General features: G+C 37.8%; 1 protein-coding gene across 4 annotated transcripts; it reads left to right on the top strand.

The window, feature by feature from the left end:
* The first annotated feature begins 8515 nt into the window (after positions 1 to 8515).
* On the top strand, positions 8516 to 17509 carry LOC131783685 (angiopoietin-related protein 7). Of its 4 annotated transcripts, none has more exons than XM_066159733.1 (6): positions 8516 to 8629; positions 12915 to 13043; positions 13700 to 13774; positions 14244 to 14405; positions 14554 to 14748; positions 15513 to 17509. In XM_066159733.1, the coding sequence occupies exons 3-6, from the start codon at positions 13705 to 13707 to the stop codon at positions 15785 to 15787; spliced, it is 702 nt and encodes a 233-aa protein (XP_066015830.1). In that variant the 5' UTR covers positions 8516 to 8629; positions 12915 to 13043; positions 13700 to 13704; the 3' UTR covers positions 15788 to 17509. The 4 variants fall into 4 exon arrangements, with proteins under 4 accessions (XP_066015830.1, XP_066015828.1, XP_058956430.2 ...); XM_066159731.1 differs by having other exon boundaries at positions 14554 to 14934; XM_066159732.1 differs by lacking the exon at positions 8516 to 8629 and adding an exon at positions 12317 to 12828 and having other exon boundaries at positions 14554 to 14934.
* The last annotated feature ends 3403 nt before the right edge of the window (positions 17510 to 20912 follow it).

The following is a 20912-nucleotide window of genomic DNA, read 5'->3' as shown; positions in this document are numbered from 1 at the left end:
ATAAATCCAAAATATGTGTCATCCAGACCTCAATGAATGTCGATCCATGTGGTTGTCGTATGAAATCGGACTCCATTGTCACCATGATGCCATTTTAATTTGATGATGCTTTACGTTTTCTCTTCACCTTAATTGCTTATCGATATGCTGTTCTCCTTTTTAGAGATCATAAGACAAATTCATTATAATTTACTTCTTCGAAAGAAGTTGTCAAGAGGGATTGTCAAGGTCGCGCACGTAGGCGGCACTACACCAGCATTAATCACGCAGAGTAGAACTTATAGTGCAGAGATTGAAATGCGCTCTTCGTTGTTTGATTGCAGGAAAAAAAACAAAAACAAAAGCAAGTTCTATTTTTGCACACCCTCATAATGGAGGTTTGCATCTTATATGGCGAATAAAGATTTTGCCAGTGAAATGAATGGTACGTTTGAGCTACAACTAATCATTAAAATGAAGTTAGGTTTCTGCTCGTCAATAATTATGTTGATAGAGCTTCAAAAGTTTAGTTTCAGCTCATCAATAATTATGTTGATAGGGCTTCAAAAGTTAAGTTTGGAATGCATAACGTTTCTTTAATTTTACTATGATAATTGGTTTTTCCCGAAGCCAAAATGTCGATGTCAACTTTTTTCGGTGGTTTTGACATGTTCGTTTGGATTTGGTCAAATGCAGTCTTCAGACTCTTGCGAGCGGAGTGGAAAGGTCCGCTGGAACGGCTCTCAAACGTGTAAAGTCTTGTACAATGCGGCAACCTGAGGCTGATTTTATCTTCCAAACAAAAGACGAGAAAAAGTAGACAAAAATTCTTCTATTTCATCCATTTCGTGCATGACCCAAATTAGCTTTCTGCCGTTTAAGATGTATTTTGGATTGTGGCCAAGCACTTGAAAAAATGCACGAAACTAATTGAACATTTTCGTCTTGATCCAAAATTGTGTCCAGTGGTATCAGTCCATTTTTTGAACCGGAAAAAACTGTTTTGTGGCAAACACCGGGTAGTTAAACAAAAGAAAGAGGAGATTCTGTTTTCTCTCCACGCCTGAAGGTGATAAGCCACTTGAGTTCTTTCGCAAAGGTAATTATTATATGACGAAAATAGATTCAACAAGAAAATATCGTTCTACCTATTTAATACTCTACTATTTAATAACTTCACCTTCTCATAAATAACCTGTGCAGACCACTCAATATTGCGTGTTAATGCACGTGATATTTTCCTATCTTTTCTAACTTCTATACACGAACGTATTTGAACGAGGTTGTAAAGCCCCTAGACATTACTTGTTTAAATAAATTAACGATTGCTTGAATGATTGATACTGCAGTGTGATTTTCAGCGAGGTGTTCTTTCAAATACAATATTGCTGCAAACTACTGATGCGTGTCTGTCTCGTACTTTGATCGTGATTGAAACAAGATTAGGCATATTATTCTTCCGTGTTGTGAGTAGTTGTTGTTGTAAATATAAGCTTCCAGAATCTCCAGACTGCTTAGTCATCCTCTCATGCGTACCATAGAACGTTCTGGAAAATTTCATCAAGTTACGCAGTAATTACGTGATACTTCGAAAATAGGTCTTTTGCAAGATTCTGGAAGGTTTCAGAACAATTTGTGAATATATATTAAGACTCAGTTTTGCGGTAGTGACCAAATGTTTAGGAGGTAATGAGAGCATGAGAGAGAGCTACAGTGGAGCTACAGTGGAAGATTGCTGATATCAAGAAACTTTAGAGGAAACTGTGAGTTCAGCTCAGTGGTAAGCTAAGATATAGAGTGCGGTGGGCTTCGGTAAGTGTATCAAGGATAAATACTGTACTGCCTTTAGGAGTCGCTCCTTGTCTAGAATATCACTGGTTGTTCAGTAAAAGTAGTTGAGCTAATAGGATTTTAGTGTTTTTCTGTCGGTTAGATTATACCGAAACAACTGTTACTATGATTCTGTTGTTATCAAGTTTTCAGTCACAGCACATAGGACCAGATAAAGCTACCTTTAGCTAAAGATCGAAATATCTGTTTTATACAAGAATATTTGAAGGATAAGTGATAAAATACAAAGAATTATGAAGGCTTCAATCAAATATAAGAATAAACAACAATTATCGTGATGCCAAGAATTTTTCATAAAGCTAGAACACAAGACGAATTTTGACATACCGATAGACTAAATTGTTTGGTAATATTGATTTATGCAGGAATTGGCGATTAAAATAACCAAGCCATATCATAAAAAGGCTAGGTGAAAACAATACCAATACATTATCATCGTTTGTCTCAGATGTAGCCAGTTGCAATATCCTTTCCTTGTGTCAAAAACTTATTGAGACACTCCTTAATTGCAACCCTCGTAAAGTTATATCGAAACACCTCGCTCCCTTATCGAGGTTGAGTCTTCTTTCCACTGCACTCGTTACCAATATTGAGACCAAGATAATGGAAAATGCTCCAACAGATGGCGAATCTGGGCCATGGATATAATGTATATAGATGAATAAAAACCAACGTTTGCTTCAAGTGCAATGGAGATATGTCAGACTCACGTATAACGTGGTAATGAAAATGGATTATTCTTTTTCCCTTTTTTCATTTGCTTCATACATGGACTTCTGGCAGAGATATAAAGGATAAAGTCGCCACACGCTGTGGAAAAAAAATTGATTGATTGATCTATCAATAGACTGACTGCCTGACGGACTGAATAAGTGATTGGTTGAAGCATGTGAGTGCTCAGCCTCTGACTCTAGAAGTCTAGTGCATTTACCATGAATATACTACAAAACAGCTGCATGGTAATTATTTCCTCCCTGCCAAAGGAAACAATGAAACAAAGTTGTCTTCTGAAACAACTCAACGTTGACGTGTGTAAAACACGAGATCGACAAAGATCTAATAGCATCTGCATAACGGAGCAGAAATATCCTTTTTGGGAATAAATAGCCAAAAACTAATTTTCTTATCTTTTTCTCAAGTTACATGTAAGGCACAAAGTGTTGCAATTCCTTGCTTTGATTTCTTTTATATTTAACGCACAAAATCGCCTATAGACTGTCTCCATTTCACTTCTTTTGTTATAATTAATGGCGAGAAATGGATGCTTAACCCTTTGTTCAAGAGGCAGTGGAAATACATGCGTACTGAGGCACGAATTCCGAGATTTTGAGCATGCAAATGGGATTCCTGGAGCGAAAGTTAGTAACTGACAAAGAGCCAACATTTTGGTTGAAAGAATCTTTTTGCGTCGTCTGCATTCAGAAGTGCCTGTTATAACATAGCGCGCGTGCTTGCCCTCTATAAGTCCTTTAGAGCCAACAAGCAACAAAAATAAAGCCGAAAAAAAACTCAAATTTTGGCCGAAAGACATTCACTGGGAAAAAAAAAAACAGTCAGGTAAACTTTCTGCTTTTATTGTTGTTTTTATATTTTTTCAATCTTGGGAACAAAGTAAACAGTTGTTAATTGGGAATTTACAAAAACCAAACACGACTGCACTCTATCACAATAAAAGGCTTCTTCGCGCAGATCCTTGTTGTCGTTCTGTCATAAAAGAATTTGCTCATGCTTTTAGCTATGCGTATATCGAGTTGTGGATGCACTTGGGAAGTTCGGAGAGTACTCAAAAAGCAAGAGTTGCTCTCGGCTGCGCGTCGAGCTATTCTTACTCACTTTTCGTGCTCTCCAAACTTCCCGCGTGCATCTATAACTCGATATGCGCACGCTAAGCATGAACAAATTCTTAAATACAGGAACGGAAATGGAATGTTAACTATGCCATCAAGCCAGTCTTATAAAGTGTCAAATATTTGTGGATGATACAGCTATAATACTACTGTTTATCATAAATGATTGTAGTAAATGTATCAGAGTGAATTATCAGTGCCACTTGATTTACTCTGACAGATTGGTAGCTTTCCCTGCTTAAGTTTTAGGATGGAAAGGTCAACTCTGACCGCGACTGACCAACGACTGGCTAAGACATTGAGCATCTAAGTTATCCTGACTTTCGATAAAATCAAAGCGTTAAGTTCTGTCTCTGGCGTTTAGAATTTAATCTGTCCCACCATTTGACAGAAAAAGAGGTTTGTTTCTTGTTATTTTTTCTTATCCTTCTAATTCTGATATTAGCGAGCTATCTGAAACGCTGATAAAATCCGCTAGAAAGGGTCAGTCCTCTTCCTTAACAGTCAAGTTAAAGATAACTCCGGATGTGAGTTCATCAAATACTCTGACGTCAATAATCGATCAACATATGGATTGACTGGTTGATTGATTGATTTGTTGATAATGTGACGGTATTTTAATACGTGCCAAGACATAATGACAAATTCTATGCTCTCACGTTATCAAAGCTAACAATCGAATGGCGAGACAACTCTCTGGAATAGAACACAAGATCCTCAAAGAGCTAATGGTGTCTGTCTAATGGCAGATAGGTGAAGACAAGCTGTTTAAAAATTTTCGTTGTAACCTATTTGTCGTTTTAATTGTGCGAGCTAATTGATCGGTTTAACTGACAGTGGTCTTTCCAACGTCACCAGATAACATCATATTAACCTTTTCGTCAGAGTAATTTGAGGGGAGCAAATTCAATCTGTAATTGAGGCGGGAGAAGTATAAGGTATCTGAATATAGCATAATACTTTGCATTTTCAAGTTTTGAAGAAAGTAAATTTTCCTTGAATGGCATGCTTAGTCTTGGATGATACCAAAAAACTTTTAAGATTGCAAAATGCATAATATTTATTCTGGCTGTAAACGGATCAGAATAAAAAATTCGGCTTGGTTTTTCCTCCGCAGGAAAATGCACAATAGGCGCTACGTGGTAGTTTTTAATTGGCGTAAAGCAATGTGGCAGACATAGCCTGGAAACGAGGTTGAATTTCGGCATCGAGTGAATTCATGCTTGAAATGCTGGGCTGCGCATAAATTATAACCAAGCTTGTTACAGTTTACACTTATCTTTTGAGTAAACTTTAAAATATTTATCTAAAGCACTAATATAATCCTGTAAGTCGCTTCAATTGTTAAATTGCTGATTAAAAACAACAACCGTCGGAACAGTCAAAGTTTATTGGCTCATTGATTTAATGCGATTAATTAAGTTAATTATCTTATGTAAACATTGTCGATGGGATAGATCAGTAGATTGCTCTAGTGGACGGCAAAAACCCTACTCTTCAGACAAAAAAAGCTCGTGAAAGTCACTGCCACATAGCTTTAGTTTTAATCAGTCGAAAACCTCGCGGTCCATAAAATGCTTTCTGTGGTATATCGTTCCATGGCAAAAAAATTCAGAGGTTCGTTATCAGATGTAAGCGGGAGAAAACTTTGTAAGCAAAGATCATCGCGTTCTAATGCAAATATTTATTCAGTGACTTTGAGGCGAAAATTGACATAAGAACGGAAAATAGGGAATTTGGCTTGTGCAGGCAGAAAAACATTTGAATCGCAGCGTTAAAATTTGATGAATTTTGCTACCGGAAAAAAGTCTTAATCTACATAACTCTCCATATTTATAAAACGTAAAAAGGACTCAACAGCTATTTTGCTAAAAACCGCAAGGCCTTCTATTCGCTCCGTCTGAACCGGAAATCCGGCCAGAATATAGCCTCTTGTTCGTCTTGTTTCGCGGAAGCGATGACAACGAACACCTGCTGTGTTTCCGATGTGGTAGCCTAATTAGATTACCCACCATACCCCTTAGCGCTAATCCTCACTTATTAGGAGATATAAATTACACAATTGTTCAGTTGGTGGCATGAACTTAATTTCATTTGTTAGGAAATAGGTTGTTTTTGATCGTGGTAGTTGGATGATATTATAAGTTTGTTCTATTGTCTCACGACAAGGTCACTTGATGTTGAACGTAACCTTTCGACTGCTTACTGCATGTCTTCATCCGGTGACGGGGTCGACTGGTTGTGGCACGACATTATGTATCATGGTGGTCTGTTGTGATTAGTGCGTTTCGATCCGGCTATCATTCCATGTACCATGGTTTCCTCAGGCGTTCGCTGATTTTTCGTGCGTCGTTGGTTTAGATGTTTTCTTATTGTAGGCATCCACGCTTCCGGTATTTCGGTTCCGTTGTCCCTGTTTATGTTATTTGGGTTGAGTCTATCTTTCCCTTTCCTTGTGTACCAATGGCTTTCTCGGTCAATAAATTTAGTTTCGTTCCATAGCGGCTTGTGTCCGGTTCCGTTGGCATTTTCTGAGTGCGTGTGATTCGTATATCCCTGTCGTGCTCTTTCATTCTTTCTTGCATGAGTCGTCCTGTCTCCCCGATGTCGAACAGACAAGAGACCACCATGATACATAATGCCGTACCACAATCAGTCGATCCCATCGCCTGAGGAAGAATTGCAGTAAGCAGTCGAAACGTTAGGTTTCCACAACAAGTGACCTTGTCGTGAGACAACAGAACAAACTTAATTTCATTTGTATTGAAGTTTGCTAACACGCTTACTTTCAGATGAGTTTCGAAAGCGAACGCCCTTACAACGTTTTATGCAGTAATTTGATGACTATGTCGATAAGGGGAGTAGTCGACCACCATCACGTAGGTGCATAAAACATATGTACAGGAACTCGGCGGTAGGTAGGGTCCTCGTAATCTATATAAAACCTCGACACGAAGGTCGTCTTAACTAAACCATATTTGTAACACATGGGTGCGTTCTTCCAAAGAATGACAAATTGAGGGGCACTCGACAAGGACTAGGTATGTAACAACTGCCGTGCAGTTTGATATAGAGTTTGCAGTGTATCATGGGAAAACTACTTACTTCGATCTAATTTTTTTTCCGAAATATTTATGTTATTTAATGCAAGGGCTTTTAAATTGTGAGAGGCTTAGAGTTGTATTGCACGTCACACTTAATTTTGCAAGGGCCGACCGACAATTGGCTAAGTCATTAAGCATCTAAGCTGGCACAATCTTCCTCTAAGACATTTTCGATAAAATCAAAACTTTAAGCTCTGTCTCTTGTAAAAAAAAATTCTTAGGTCGCACGATTTGACAGCAAAAGAGACTTCTTTGTTGTTTTTTCATCGCACATATGCATTTCTTATTCACATATCGCAAAGTGACATCCACTTTCGTCAGTTCTTATGGGGAGAGCGGCGGAGTCGGTTTAAAAGGCAATTAAATAAGAAGAACGAGTAGAATCAATATTCTCCTATCAGGTTTGATAAAAGCTTACCCAGAGACATTTTCCACGTCACTTTCTGACATTTTCTTTCTTTCTGTTGGTCCACACTCAAAACAAACGCTTTTTGTGCAGCTGCACACGGTATATAAGGTGATCGAAGAGTATTTGGTGTATGACTATGGCTGTTTTAAACAGTTAATTGAGTCGGTAGAATAATCTGTGGCCGTGTTTTCACGTCACCGGATTAAATTATGGTTCATTAGAGGAGCACGCGCTCATTTAAATCAATTTGTTAGAGTTATGGCGGTAGATGCAGATGGTGTTCGCGTGTAACAAAATACATATGCCATTAAAGGTATTATCAGTGCTAGTTGATCAAATCAGGTAAGGTCAATGGTGGGGGCTAGCGCTAAAGAGAAAAATCTCCAGAGGTTGGCATCCCTGTAATTGCATTGAATATTTCCAATTGCTTTGCCTTTAAACGAGTGGGGAAAGCGGCTGTGTCCTTGAGATTCCGGATATCAGTGGTTAAACCACTTAAAAACTCTTTCGTGAAAGTACGGCCGGTGCTTGTCAGCAGAACTGTTAACAGAGTTCAATCCATAATTACATAATAACAAATAAGATTTCTTAGGGTCAACTTTAATTAATATAATAATCCCATAGCTCCTTTCCATTACCGTACTGTAATGTATATAAAAAATATAATTGCATTGCAACATTCACAGTTACTCATGGAAATGACGAAAAACAGTCTGTCGTTTTTAGGTCTCTAGTCTACCATGTGATGAGTACTTTAAAACACTCAATAAGAGCATTTATCTTCATTTTAACCCAGTTTCGTGACTCTCGAAACTAATGGAAACAGACTCTCGCGGTACATGGAAGATAAGCGACATTTTCGCTATTTAATGACAAATCCCTTAATTGAGAACTAAATCTATCTCGACCTCTGTCTCTACACAATACACAGATCTCATCACCTCGCACCTCTTTGAATAAAGGTTGGCCCAAAAATTTTGTTTATATCCAGTTAAGATTTAATGCATTCTTTTCTTGTCACGGAAGCGTGGTGTCTGTCCAACAAACTTTCAGTGTTCTCTTCTAACATTTTAAAAAGGAAAGCAATATCAAAATATTTTATGCGCCATTTTAACCGCGTTTATTTCCTCTCTGCATGTGACTCAGCAAAGACTGGCTAAAGTAATAAGCATTTTAACGGCGCCCCGTGGTGATCATTTTCGATAAAAAAAGACCAGAAGTGCCGCCTTTATGGTGACAAGGAAAGTTCTTGAATTCCACGACACTGATGTATATATAAAAAAAAAATAAAAAACATGCAAATGCACTTCAGTTAGGTACTTAAAACATCGACAGTAAGTGAGAGTCTTACCACTTCTTTGAAGTGCATAAATCCAAAGAATTACACCAAAAGATTTAAACCAAAAGCATTATAGTGAGAGGCACTCGACAAGGAATTGGTATGTAACATCTGGCCGTTTGGTTTACGAGCTGTGAAGTATAAAACTTACTCATAAACGGTGCTTAGAGCTCATTGACACTTTTTCAAAAATAGAGCCTATCGTGAAACATTTTGTCGTTTTTAAAAGCTGCAGCTTTTCAATTTGAAAATGATGAATGTCGTACCAGCTATTAACCCATGGAGTTTGTAAGCAACACAAATCTTGGAAATAGAAAGAACCTTCAAAAAATCCAGTCTATATAATCACATCTGCAAGGAGCGGAAGTCCAACTCCGGACGTTTCAGAATATTTCAGTGATGATTTAGAATAGAGAACAATCAGTTTGTCGGATACGATCGTGGTAACATCTAATGTATTTTTTCCAAGTTTGGTAGAATTTCCATTTCCAAACTCAGTCGGCTGGGTCAATCGTTTGATCAGAAAGATTATTTTAAAATGAGCAATTTCAGTTTCGAATTCGCTTATCCTTGGGGAAACGGAATGGCACGTCAGTGTCGAGTCAATGATAAATTAGGTCAACAGCTATAGTCAGTTTTTTTAATTTGCCTTCCTAATAAGTATCATGTGAATATTTTGCTGATTCATCGTCCATCGTGCCGAATATCGTCTGGTTTAAGATTTAAAAACGAATTGTTAAGTCCTTCATACTCCATTTTTTTCACTAAAAGGTGCTTGCCTTCATGTTACTACCAAAAGCATGGTGATGCTAACGACCCTGAAATTGGTCGTTGCATCGTTTTACAACGGGAAAGACAAAGCGTGATTTCTTGTTTTGGGTTGGCTTGATGCAGTTAGATCTGAGGATTATCTTCTGCTATTTCATTGGGACAAACGGGCGTCAAGCGCTTTGAATTAAAGGTTTTTGGTTAAACATAAAGTCTGAATAGTACGAGGAAATAATTATATAATAATTCAAAGACACATATTGGCATTCCACTTTAGTTCTCAATACGAGACTCTGAGTTAAATCGACCACTGCAAGAAATACAACAATCCGATAGTTTGAGTTGCCCCTACTGACTGAGGGGGACAATTTCATGTAGCACAGAACACGGCGCCAAACTCAGTCCTTTGCCTATCAGCTTTCTAAAACACGACTTTTATGGGCCATATCGAAAGAAATCCAACTGGAGTGCAGCTGGTTATTGCATTTGCGTGGCCTCAGAATTCAAGTGAATTCAAGCTGTCAGCAACCAGTTAAATTTACAAAGCAAATGTGAAACAATTGGTAATGAAGGATATTTCATCTGACTTGTCGATGGAAATCAAATAAAGCCAAGACCCCTTCAGATGAAAAAAAAAAAAAAAAGAAAAGACTACGTTGGGATCGAGGCCAATTATAGGTGGTTCTATCTTTCCCGTGGTGGAATATGTCACAAGTGGTGATGGAATGAACGTCTTAAGGTCAGACTCAGTTGCCGAAACAAATACTAAATCTTATCTACCACTAAAAATATTCGGTGTGTAGCCAGGCAAACTAACAGACAGCAAGAAATCAATGATATCGACCAGCGTGGCTTGGTTATCCTTCCTTATACCAAGGGATTTTCCGAGAGAGTCATAAAAGTTCTTCGAGGTTTAAACATCGAGGTCCCCCATAGGCCTATCCGTTCTATCTCGAGCATACTTAAAAAGCCAAAAGACAAGATCGAGAAAGGGTCTTTCAGAGGAATCGTGTACCAAATCAAATGGAAAGGTTGTGATTTTGTTTACGTTGGTCAGACATCGCTCTCACTAAAAACACGCGTAAAAAACACACAAAGGCCATACCAACATTGGATGAAAACTCTTTGTTGGCCAAACACCATATGCTTCACAGTCACCGAACAGATTTAGAGAATGTTGAAATTGTTGACAGGTTATTGGCGTGGCGACAAAGATCGATTCTTAAAGCTTGGCATTCCCTGCGAGATATAAACGCCATAAACGAACACATAACACTACCAAACACGTAAGACTATTGTTACATTTGAAAATTCCTGCGAGATTTATTTTTATCACACATCGTGAACACATACTAAGCAGGACGCCGTCAGACATTTCCATTTTTATCTTTGCTGAAGAAGGCAACTGTAATAACCGAAACGTCCAAAACTATACAGTTTTCAGTCAGTGTCAACTTTTTTCTTTACTCTTTTTGACCAAAATTTTTAAACTACCGCCATTCCTGACCATTTCTTTCTAATCCTTTTCACAGGCAAAATGGCTTGCTGCTTATAATTCTCTTCTTTATTTCTCCTGTAATTCAATCAGAAAAGTGGCAAGAGTCAATTTTAATAATGCTCTTCGTCGTCTTAATTTAATTTCATCAGTCTGTTCAAGACGTCATGTGATCTCTTGGTCAGATTTGATCGAGATAAAATTTCTTCGGAAAAAAAATAATACTTTGGGAAAAAGCCAACACGAGAGATTAAGGACCTGAACCGTAGATTTTTTAGCTTCCACTTTCAACCAATTCACTTCCAAGATCTCATAAGTGTTTCTCCTTGGCATACAATTCTTTTGACGGTAGTTTAAAAAATTTGTAATGGATCAACGGATGATCCTCCAATTGATATTTTCCTCTTTGTTAATCACTTTGCTAGATACAGTATTGATTTGGTAAGGTGAAATTCAGTACTAATCACTCGTGGGAGTGAAAGGTTAATCCACCAAACTGAGAGATGAATTTTCTATAACAAACGAACGTAGCTATCTTTCCAATGCTGATGCTCGTGTTAGAATTGACTTCCGAAAGTCATATTGATTCTAGCCGTATCATGTCCTCCACAGCACCGACGAAATAACAAGTTTAAGTTCATGGTCGGAATTTCCAAATTTCCGCGATAATGGACGACTTCCAGGGATTGAGAAAAATTTTTAAAACAAGACTCCAGAAACATTATGTCCTATTCGATATTTGATTGGAATTTCGGGAATTTGTTATTGAATGGAACTATTTTGCAATTTGTGAAACCAAGAAAAAAAAAAAACCCGGATTTCATTATAACTTGCCTTTGAGTTATAGCCAAAAAAAAAAAAAAAAACGTCATTTTTTTTCAACAAGCGACTTCGGACTATACGGTTACAATTGCTCATGCTAAAAAAAAAACCTTATCAGATACAAATTACGAAGGAAAGAAAATGTATAGGAATCGAAAGCAACATGATATCTGTGGAAAAATTACAAGACAAAGATGGTTACAAATTCGCGCCTTACTCTGATGGGGAACAAGAAGTATTTGACACCCATGATTGTCAAACTGGAAGAACTCAGTGCGCAAACTCGCAACTTAACTTCACCTCTTTGATCTTATACAAGTTAAAAAACAACTGTTCTCACGAAATTTCCGATCTGGCGTTAGCCCTTCGCTAAGCTACTTGAAGAAATACCTGTGAAAACATGGCCAGTGCTTGTCATCCACAGTCAAGAGTTTGTAACCCACAATTGCAAATAAGATTTGTAAGTGTCAACTTTGACTGATGAAACGGTTCGATTGCTCCTGATTATCTCAGTAACGTACTGTGTCAGAAGAATATTGCTATGTAATATGGAGAATTATCGGTGCAGTTGACGAACTAATATTTACCACTTTTGGACCCTGGACCAATTATGTAATGATGATGATGATTCTCCCTTAGCTCCGGTTGGAGCATAGGCCATTAACCACTTCCGTCCTCCATCGGGTTCTGTCCTAGGCAAATCTTCCTAAAGTGGCCCAAGTGTGGCCCCAGTTTCTCATTTGGGACTCTACACCTCTTCTCCAGGAGTTCCTGGGACGACCCCTCTTTCTCTTGCCCTGGGGGTTCCAACGTAGTGCCTGCCGGGTGATGTTGTTAGCCGGTTTCCTTAAGATGTGACCTATCCATCTCCACTTTCTCTTTGAGATCTGAGTTATGATTGGTTCCTCGCCTGCTAATTCCCACAGCATCTCGTTCGTTACCCTGTCAGTCCAACTGATTTTTAAAATTCGCCTAAGGCACTTATTGACGAAGGTCTGCAATTTCTGGGACGTTTGCTTAGTTGTTCTCCACGTTTCTGAGCCATAGAGGAGGACTGCTTTGACATTGGTGTTAAAAATTCTAAATTTGGTTCTCCGTGAGATGACATGGGAGGACCACACTTTCCTCAGCATATTGAAAGCTACTCTGGCTTTGTTTATCCTGACCTTGATATCTTCATCGGAACCTCCGTCAATGCTGACTACACTGCCTAGGTAGACAAAGATGTTACTTCCTCCAAGATGGTATCCCTCACTTCTATGTTATGTAATGACTACTCTATAATTTTGCTCGATTGCAGGTATAAAGAGCGCTCCCGACATCTCGCTTGCTCGTTTAGCTGGTAATAGGACTTAACTAGTACTTGGAAGGCACAAGTTGAGTCAAACTTCGTTTGTGCATTTGTTGTAGTTGCCGCTCACCCGTGAGGGTAATCTTTTTCTTCTATTGCAATATCATGTTAGCACATGTTTAACATTTATCAGATAAAGATGTTAAAGGTTGTTAGATACTTCCTGTTGAACAGGAAATGCCGAAACAAGTTGATATTCAGACAATTTTGAAAGACTAGCTGGTTTCTTAACACTAGCCGAACCGACGCCAAATTATATTCCGGTAATATAATAAACATACAAGTTCTCGGGAACTCCGCAAAAGACTGACGAAAGAACAACTATAACACAAATTAAAGGTGCGTCTTGTTACGACCCTTTGTCGGAAATTCGCAACAACATAGAAGTATAAGTTCTATTTTAATGAAGTGGTAACGGAAGTTCTCAGCTTTCATGAACTGAAACAGAAAAGGTTTATCTCTTTTTGTCTCCTTCGCCTATATCATAAAAGAAAATTCACGCGGTTTTTTTTGTAAGTTTTTGGACGGAGCACGAAGGAGGCGTGCGGTAAGAGAAAGGGAATAAGTAAACTTGATGAACTTAGTAGTAAGTTAATTCCCATCAGTCTTCGCCATTATACTTTTTATGAAGATTTTTGATTTTTGATTTTGTTTAAGTTGTCAAATTATATTAACATTTTTATTATTAGTATTATAATTTTATTTATTTAGTTATTTATTATATTTTTCTGCAGCTTTTATGAATAACACTGCAAACGAAACCCGAAGAATTACAATGAGGAAAGGCGAACGAAAACGACAAGAAATAGGTATGTAACATCTGGATGTTGGGTGTAAATTTTACAGTGTGCAGAAATTTACGAGCTAAGATCTAATGCTTACCTTTTTCAAACATGGGACTGTAAGTGATGCAGTCATTTCAGTTGTACCACCCGTTTAAGTCATGGGGTTTATATGCGCCACAAGCACGAGACTCCGTAATATTCTTATGATTCCCCGCCCCCCTTAGTTGGCAGTTCATTGGAAGAGAATTATCTTGGAAAATCATGATATCCCGTCCCCCTTCTCCCTTCTCCCCTTCCCCCTTCCCCCTTCCCACGCCCCCCCCCCTCGTTCGCCACTAATCATAGGTTTTTGCGACCTTTTGTTGTCATTATTTCATCGTATCATATTTGTAGTTTTTTCCCCAATCTCTTGCTTATTTCAGTCTTTAACTTGGCATTATAACATATCATAGCTGGAGTGACTTCAGAACACATAGTGACTTCTCTCCTTCAGGTTCTGCTCTGCTGTTTCTGGCACTTTTTGTGACTTTCGAAATTTTACCATCAACGCGTGCAGCCCCAATAAATTCCCGAAAGAACACTGCTGTCCACTCGAAAGAAGCAGAGGAAGACGTAATACCAGAAGAAGTGACATATAACAGGACATCCGAGACATGTAAGTAAGATTCGTTATTCTCGTACGTGTATTGACACCCCTTACTCATTTTCATGTATTATTATTATTATTATTATTATTATCATTAATATAATTATTATTATCATTAATATTATTATTGTTATTTTCTCCTTATTATTTCTAACAGCTAAAAACTGTGCTGAGCTGCACAAATCCGGTCAAAGGATTAGCGGTGTTTACACAATCGACCCAGATGGTTCAGGTGCCTTTAACGTATCTTGTGACCAAACTACTTCTGGTGGGGGATGGACAGTCTTTCAGAAGAGAATGGATGGCTCTGTTGATTTCAACCGCACCTGGGATGACTACAAATATGGCTTCGGTAACTTTATCGGTGAATTTTGGCTCGGGTTGGACAAAATAAACCGCCTGACACGAAGCAAGACAAACAACATGCTTCGAATAGATCTGGGAATAAAAACTGGCAAAACTGTTCACGCTGAGTATGACTGGTTTGGGATTGGCAACGAAACGGCTAAGTACCGGCTGTTCATTGGCAATAAGACTAGTTCGTAAACCCTTCTTTATCTTTCATCGTTTGGATTTATCTATAATTTTCTTCATCCGTTGAGAGCCCTGTCTCCCTCCTTCCTTCCCTTCCTCACCTTTCACATGTAACACAAGAATAATGGTTTGCTCCTCTAACCGTCTGATTTATTCCACTCTCGCTGGGTTGAGTCCAAGCTCCTCTGTTGAAAATGGTACTTTGCTTTGGAGTCCGCAATTCAATAGTACAGTTACTGAACTCAGCTCCAGAAAAATATCGTAGTTGATTTACCCTCTGACTTGCCCGCTATTAACAAAATCACGATATTTTGCCCACCTCTTCGAATAATAGTTAATTAATTATCGTCATCTGCCATTGAAAACTTATGACGTTTGTGTAAGGAGAAATCTTTTTAATCGAAGCAGCATGTAGCTACTGTTTAAATTGAGTTTTGTTCTACCTGTGTTTTTGTTCGCTTTGGTTTTTGTTTGGTGCTTGTTCGTTTGTTTGTTTTGCCACAAACACCAAGCTTGACACTTCCAAGGTGTCAGCATGATCCTAATGCTGATTCATTTCTTTTTTGGTTTGTTTTGGAACAGATGAGACTGTGATCAGAGATTCCCTCAGTGGTCATAGGGATTTCCCTTTTGGTACCTGGGACAGAGATCCTCTTAATTGTGATGAAAAGAGAGGCGGAGGCTGGTGGTATATCGATGCATATTGTGCTGTTTTGTCAAATCTCAACGGGCTTTACTTTGATAATAAAACCTCGCGCGCAATCTATTGGAGTAGGTTAGGTAACATACCAGAGGAAAGCATTCCCAAATCAGCAGAAATGAAAATTAGACCAGTGGACTTCGTTTCTTCTTTTTAGCGGTATATAGACTGAAAACCTTTATTTTTTCTTTTTCGTTTCTGAATGGTATTGTAGAGCATTCATAGGTCAAAGGATACCTTTCATTGGTCTAATTCAACTATCCTTCATTCATTGATCAAGAAAATATGTTTTCAATACAATATTTGAGATTAGTTGTTTTTTTTTTGTTTTGTTTTTTTTTTTTAAGTTTACCTAGAAAAGTAAACAGACAACAAGTTTGAGTAATAGGAGATGCCCATTCTAGTATAAAATAGAAAAATTATTTACCTCAGTGTTGACGAAGGTGGTGGATATGTAATTACACCGGTGAGTAATCGCTAACTATTTTACGTTTTGACTTCAAAACACAATGCTCTTTTACAAATGTCGCACATTGCCGTATTTATTAGAGCAAGCGCTGCCCAATATACTCCGTAAAGGTGCCAGGCCGCAGTCTAGGCCACACCAGTGATTTTCTATTTGAAAACGTATGCCTCTGAGGGCACGTCAACCTATTTTAAACACTAATTTTGCTCTAAAAGTGGGGGATAAAGAAAAGGTTCTGTTTGTTGGGGTGACAATAAACAGGGGTCTTTAAAGAAAACGATCTCTTTTATCACCACTTTCGAGCGTATTTGTCAAGACAATAGACATAAAAGTATAAAAAAGTCCAAACTTCCAAAGTGAAAGAAAAACGAATTTATATAGACAACTAAACAATGTACTGAAACGCTTGTGTGTTGGACCGACTTTCTTACCCTTACGTGTAGACGAAAGTAAATACTCATTCAGAAGTTACTTTCGTCCAGTCGGGCCTTGCAACCCCCCGCAAGATACCTCCCCAAAATCAAAGATCCAACCAAAAGTAAAGCCAATGGAGACGGCAGGGTTTGATCAAATAATTACGGACAGCCACAGTGATTGGATTTTGTCTTACACCCAAACTGTCTCTTCATCCTTCTGTGATTGTGATTGGCTGATTAGTGATCGCGTGTTTGAATGTATTCCACCGAGTAAACACCATCTTTGGAGTGTTTCCCTCACAATAAGACATGAAGTGCAGTATTTGCATGCTCCGTGGGGGAGGGGGTGGTACATGGACCGATTTTTGCTGGGTATGTACCGCTGGCCTCCCGCAGCCCCTAGCCTATACTCCAAAATTAAGTTTGCTTGTATTTTTAGTCCAATTTTTTTCAATGTACTACTCGGTGATTTTTAAAAGTGGATTACTGGTTTAAAGTACCATAAAGATGACACTTGTATCTGCCCAATCGATAAAGTAGTTTGTCCGGGAAGAAAATTGTGGTTCACTTTTTTCAATACCTTCAATTACAGTGGATCAAATTATGATATTATGCAGATTAGCTAAGTAGCAAAGTCATAGACTGAACCATATTTTATCAAATTTAATGAAATATATCTTAGCTAGTTTGTATTAGAAATGTTTGATTCTTCCCAGACTTTATAAGGTGTGTTAAAAATCGTAAACATATAACGTGAACAACTTTAATTCCAGAAATGAATATTATCATCAATTAATTCAGAAAGACTTACAATTGCAATGTATTTATACCCTTAGCTGCTGTTTAGACATGTTTTTTCTTACCTTACAGTTAATACTTTTTTAGTGATTTTTAAACATTGCTATCGATAAGGCCATTTCCGATTATATCGTTAAAAATATAATCTACGATCGATATGTGACTTATATCGTGAGCAAATAAAGACTATTATACATTGCTTCTGTTTTTATATAGATAGCTTGCGATTGTGTTGCCATATTAAACCCGGCAGATCGCAGAACTTCTCCTGTTATCGAGGATTTCCAAGCCTACACTGGTTTCTAATTTTGATTTTTGCCAAGAAAGCTTTTTATGGGTGATCTGAAAAACATGTAAAGATGTAAATTGGGCACAGAATTTCCTCATAACTTCTCAGTCTGCCATGTTTCATTGTTCGTTGCAGCATATTGACCGAGATAGCTCTTTTTAAATACTTTTCAATGTAAAAGTGGATCATGTAAACGGCATCACTCGTTATTTGTTTTACATATAGCACCGACAAAAAAAAAAAAAAAAAGCACAACAACAACAACAACAAATATGTCCAAAAGTAAGATAGATGTTCGGAAACGGAAAAGTTATCATTAATCTCTTTATAATTTTATAGGATAAAAAAGGTAAAAACAGAAAAAAGAGAATTTGCTTACTCATTTTACCCTTAATAAGCATAATCCTCTTAAAATTGTCTTTATTGCATTATTATTATCAATATTATTGCTAATTTTCTCCTAGAATTTAGGAAACTGCTGATTTATCAAAGCGAACGATGAAAAAGTCTAAAATGTCTTTCTCAAAGCCACAAAGTTCTTTTCCTTGGTAATGAAAACTTACTTGGACTTGAGCGAAACCAGAACTCATTTCAGAGTTTTGCAAAGTGAAAGTTGAAATACCGCCTTGGTTTTTTTTCTTTTTCCAAGTAGCATGGCATAAGGGAAAAAGAAGAGAAGTTTATGCAGTGCAAGATCAGCACTGATACTATGTATAATACGCTCAAAACGCGTACAAAATATGCACGCAGCGTTCGCGGTAGAGCCACACTTTAAAATTTCGAGCGTTTCCGGAACGGGTCGGTCCGCGAACCTTATAAGAGATCGCTTTATGAGCGAACATTGATAAGTGAAATTTCATCAAGAAACATGCTATATCAACTGAGCTATCAAATGCTAAACGAGAGAGGCATAAATGCAAATGCTATCGTGTATGTAGACGTGATTGTGAACCAAGGAGAATACCAATACAAAGTTTGAAAATTTTAAGGAACAAGAGCAGAAGGGTCAAAGAATGTGTCTATACATGTATTCTTTCATGTTTACATTCACATGAGGTGCCGAAGTGAAGGCGTTGTATTGTCAGAACGGTTGGCGCATCGAGCTATTGGCGAAAATCTTAGAGGAAAATAAATCGCTTTTTTTTTCGGCAACGTTTTACTACGCGTCATTGTTGTGACATCTTAAAGTGCAAACGGCTAGGCGGCTTACCCCACATGCAAACAGGCCCCTTGAGCGGAAACTTTACGGTAAAATTCTAAGGTATATATTTTTTTGCAATTTCAACTGCGTTTGAAGAATTTTTGGACATGATTTACCAAGGATTCGCTGAGACGGGAAACAATTTAATGGGTCACTCTTGACGGTCGTTCTCGAAAAATTTTTTATACCATTAGTGTTGTCTCTGGCGTCAACGGAAGTATTTGACTCCCCCCACTTGAAGAATCATCGATGCATAGAACAAGTGCCCACACAGCTCTGTCAGCTACTTATGTCTCAGCAGAAGGTCGAATCCAATCAGTTTTGACAAAACCTTGCCATCAAGCATTTTTTGGCAGCGTTTCTGAGTGAGACTACATAGAACGCCAAAAGAATTAAAATGAGAGGTATTCAACAAGGAATGGGTATGTGAATTCTGGCTCTTTGATAAGCAATTCACATCTTAAAGAGAATTTAGAGCTTGAAGTTGACTTCAGGTTCTTATAAACGAAGGCTATCTTCGATCACTTCCTTCGCTTGGTTCTACAAAACAAAACACGTGATAAATTTAAGAACTGGTTCATACGTCAGCGTTCGTTCATCGAGAAATGAAGCACGCTCTAGCTTCTTGAGTGCTCTCCAAACTTCCCAAGTGCTTCATATCTCGATGAACGCACAGCTGACGTATTAACCAACTGTTTTATAACATTTTTAACCTGATGGTTTAAATGTTTTAAAAGGGTTAATATTCCCTCTGCTACGCTTCAGCGCATTGATAATTTTGTTTCAGGAAAACATTTCGCTACGCTGTACACGATCTTGTGTTAGATTGGTCAAAAAACTGACAGGTAAATTCATGCGTACGCGTGTAAATGAGCTTTATTTTCTGATTGAATACAAAATTCTCTAATCCAAAAGAAAAACAAAGATGCTGTTTCATTGGCTAATTTACAACTGGCCATATCCTAGCTTCGTGTGACGGAAAGTTCGACTCACAAACAAATCTAGGAAGGCATCGCCAAGGTTCCTAAACATTTTCGACAGCAAATAATATTTCAAACATACTTTTATGGTATTAATATTTGGAAACAGTAAAAAATAGCGGAGAAAATTTTTTTCTCGAGGGATTTGTTTCCTGACGTCATGAGCGTGCACAATAGGAATATGAAGCGCGTTCACGCAATTGAATTTGATTAGACAGATTTACTCGCCATTTTATAATATAACGTGGGGACGTTTTCGCTGAAACAAAAAGATAATGCAATGTTTCTTTTGGAAGTATTATTCCATGTGGCTTTGAACGTTTTTTAGATTCAAAATAACTGCATTTTGTGAATATTTAAAGATCGGAAGCAAAATTGACCTCTGGTCGTTTGCATTTGAAAACTTTGAGTAAAACAAATTTAATGAGCTCAGAAAGCAATATCGAGAAGTGGAGAATTTAATGAAATTGTTGGCTTCAATTAAAACACTTTAGGACAGCTTAAATACATTGAGCCGCTGGCCTCGTTGACTAATTTCTGCATTTTTATTTCAGGTCCAACAATAGGCTCTCCTGAAAAATTGTAAAGCTTGAAGGATACGTGGTAAAATAGTTTTAACGAGATCTCGACACGTTTGACCGCAATCTGAAAGAGGAGATCTCAGATAAACTTAAAGTTATTTCGGGCACAATAGGCGCTACTACATGAAAATAAATAGCAAAACACCAGAAATTCTGTCGCTAGCTGTGGGAAGTTGCAAGCGGGAAAATAGGTTCTTTTACAGGTTTCAGTTAGATATTAGTTGTTTTTTTTTTTGTTCTTTTTTTTCTTATTATTATTATTTTTAGTTAAGTTTATTATCACAGAGTAGTGTGCCTCCTGAAAAAATTCTCCCCAGTTATTAGTAGTTTTGTCAATACTAACTGGATTCAACCTTCTGCTGAATCATAAGTAGCAGACAGAGCTGCGTGCGCACATGTTCTATACATCAATGTCTCGTCAAGTCGTGGTTATCGCCAGAGACAATACTAATTGTGGTAGTTTTTTTGAGAATGACCGTCAAGAGTAACCTGTTAAATTGATTTCTGTTTGGTAAGTCATGTTCAGAAAGTTTTCAAACGCACTTAAAATT

The sequence above is a fragment of the Pocillopora verrucosa genome, chromosome 12, assembly GCF_036669915.1.
Source record: "Pocillopora verrucosa isolate sample1 chromosome 12, ASM3666991v2, whole genome shotgun sequence".
In the NCBI taxonomy this organism is placed as follows: domain Eukaryota; kingdom Metazoa; phylum Cnidaria; class Anthozoa; order Scleractinia; family Pocilloporidae; genus Pocillopora; species Pocillopora verrucosa.
The sequence above is the reverse complement of the archived record's forward strand: the minus strand, read 5'-3'. Positions and strand labels throughout refer to the sequence as shown.

What these genes read in the sequence shown, in the direction of transcription:
- LOC131783685 (XM_059100447.2), top strand. Translation starts at nt 13,705, where the DNA reads ATGAATAACACTGCAAACGAAACCCGAAGAATTACAATGAGGAAAGGC. An exon ending in TAACAGGACATCCGAGACAT is followed by an intron (nt 14,406 to 14,553) that starts GTAAGTAAGATT and finishes TATTTCTAACAG; the next exon opens with CTAAAAACTGTGCTGAGCTG. An exon ending in GTTCATTGGCAATAAGACTA is followed by an intron (nt 14,935 to 15,512) that starts GTTCGTAAACCC and finishes GTTTTGGAACAG; the next exon opens with ATGAGACTGTGATCAGAGAT.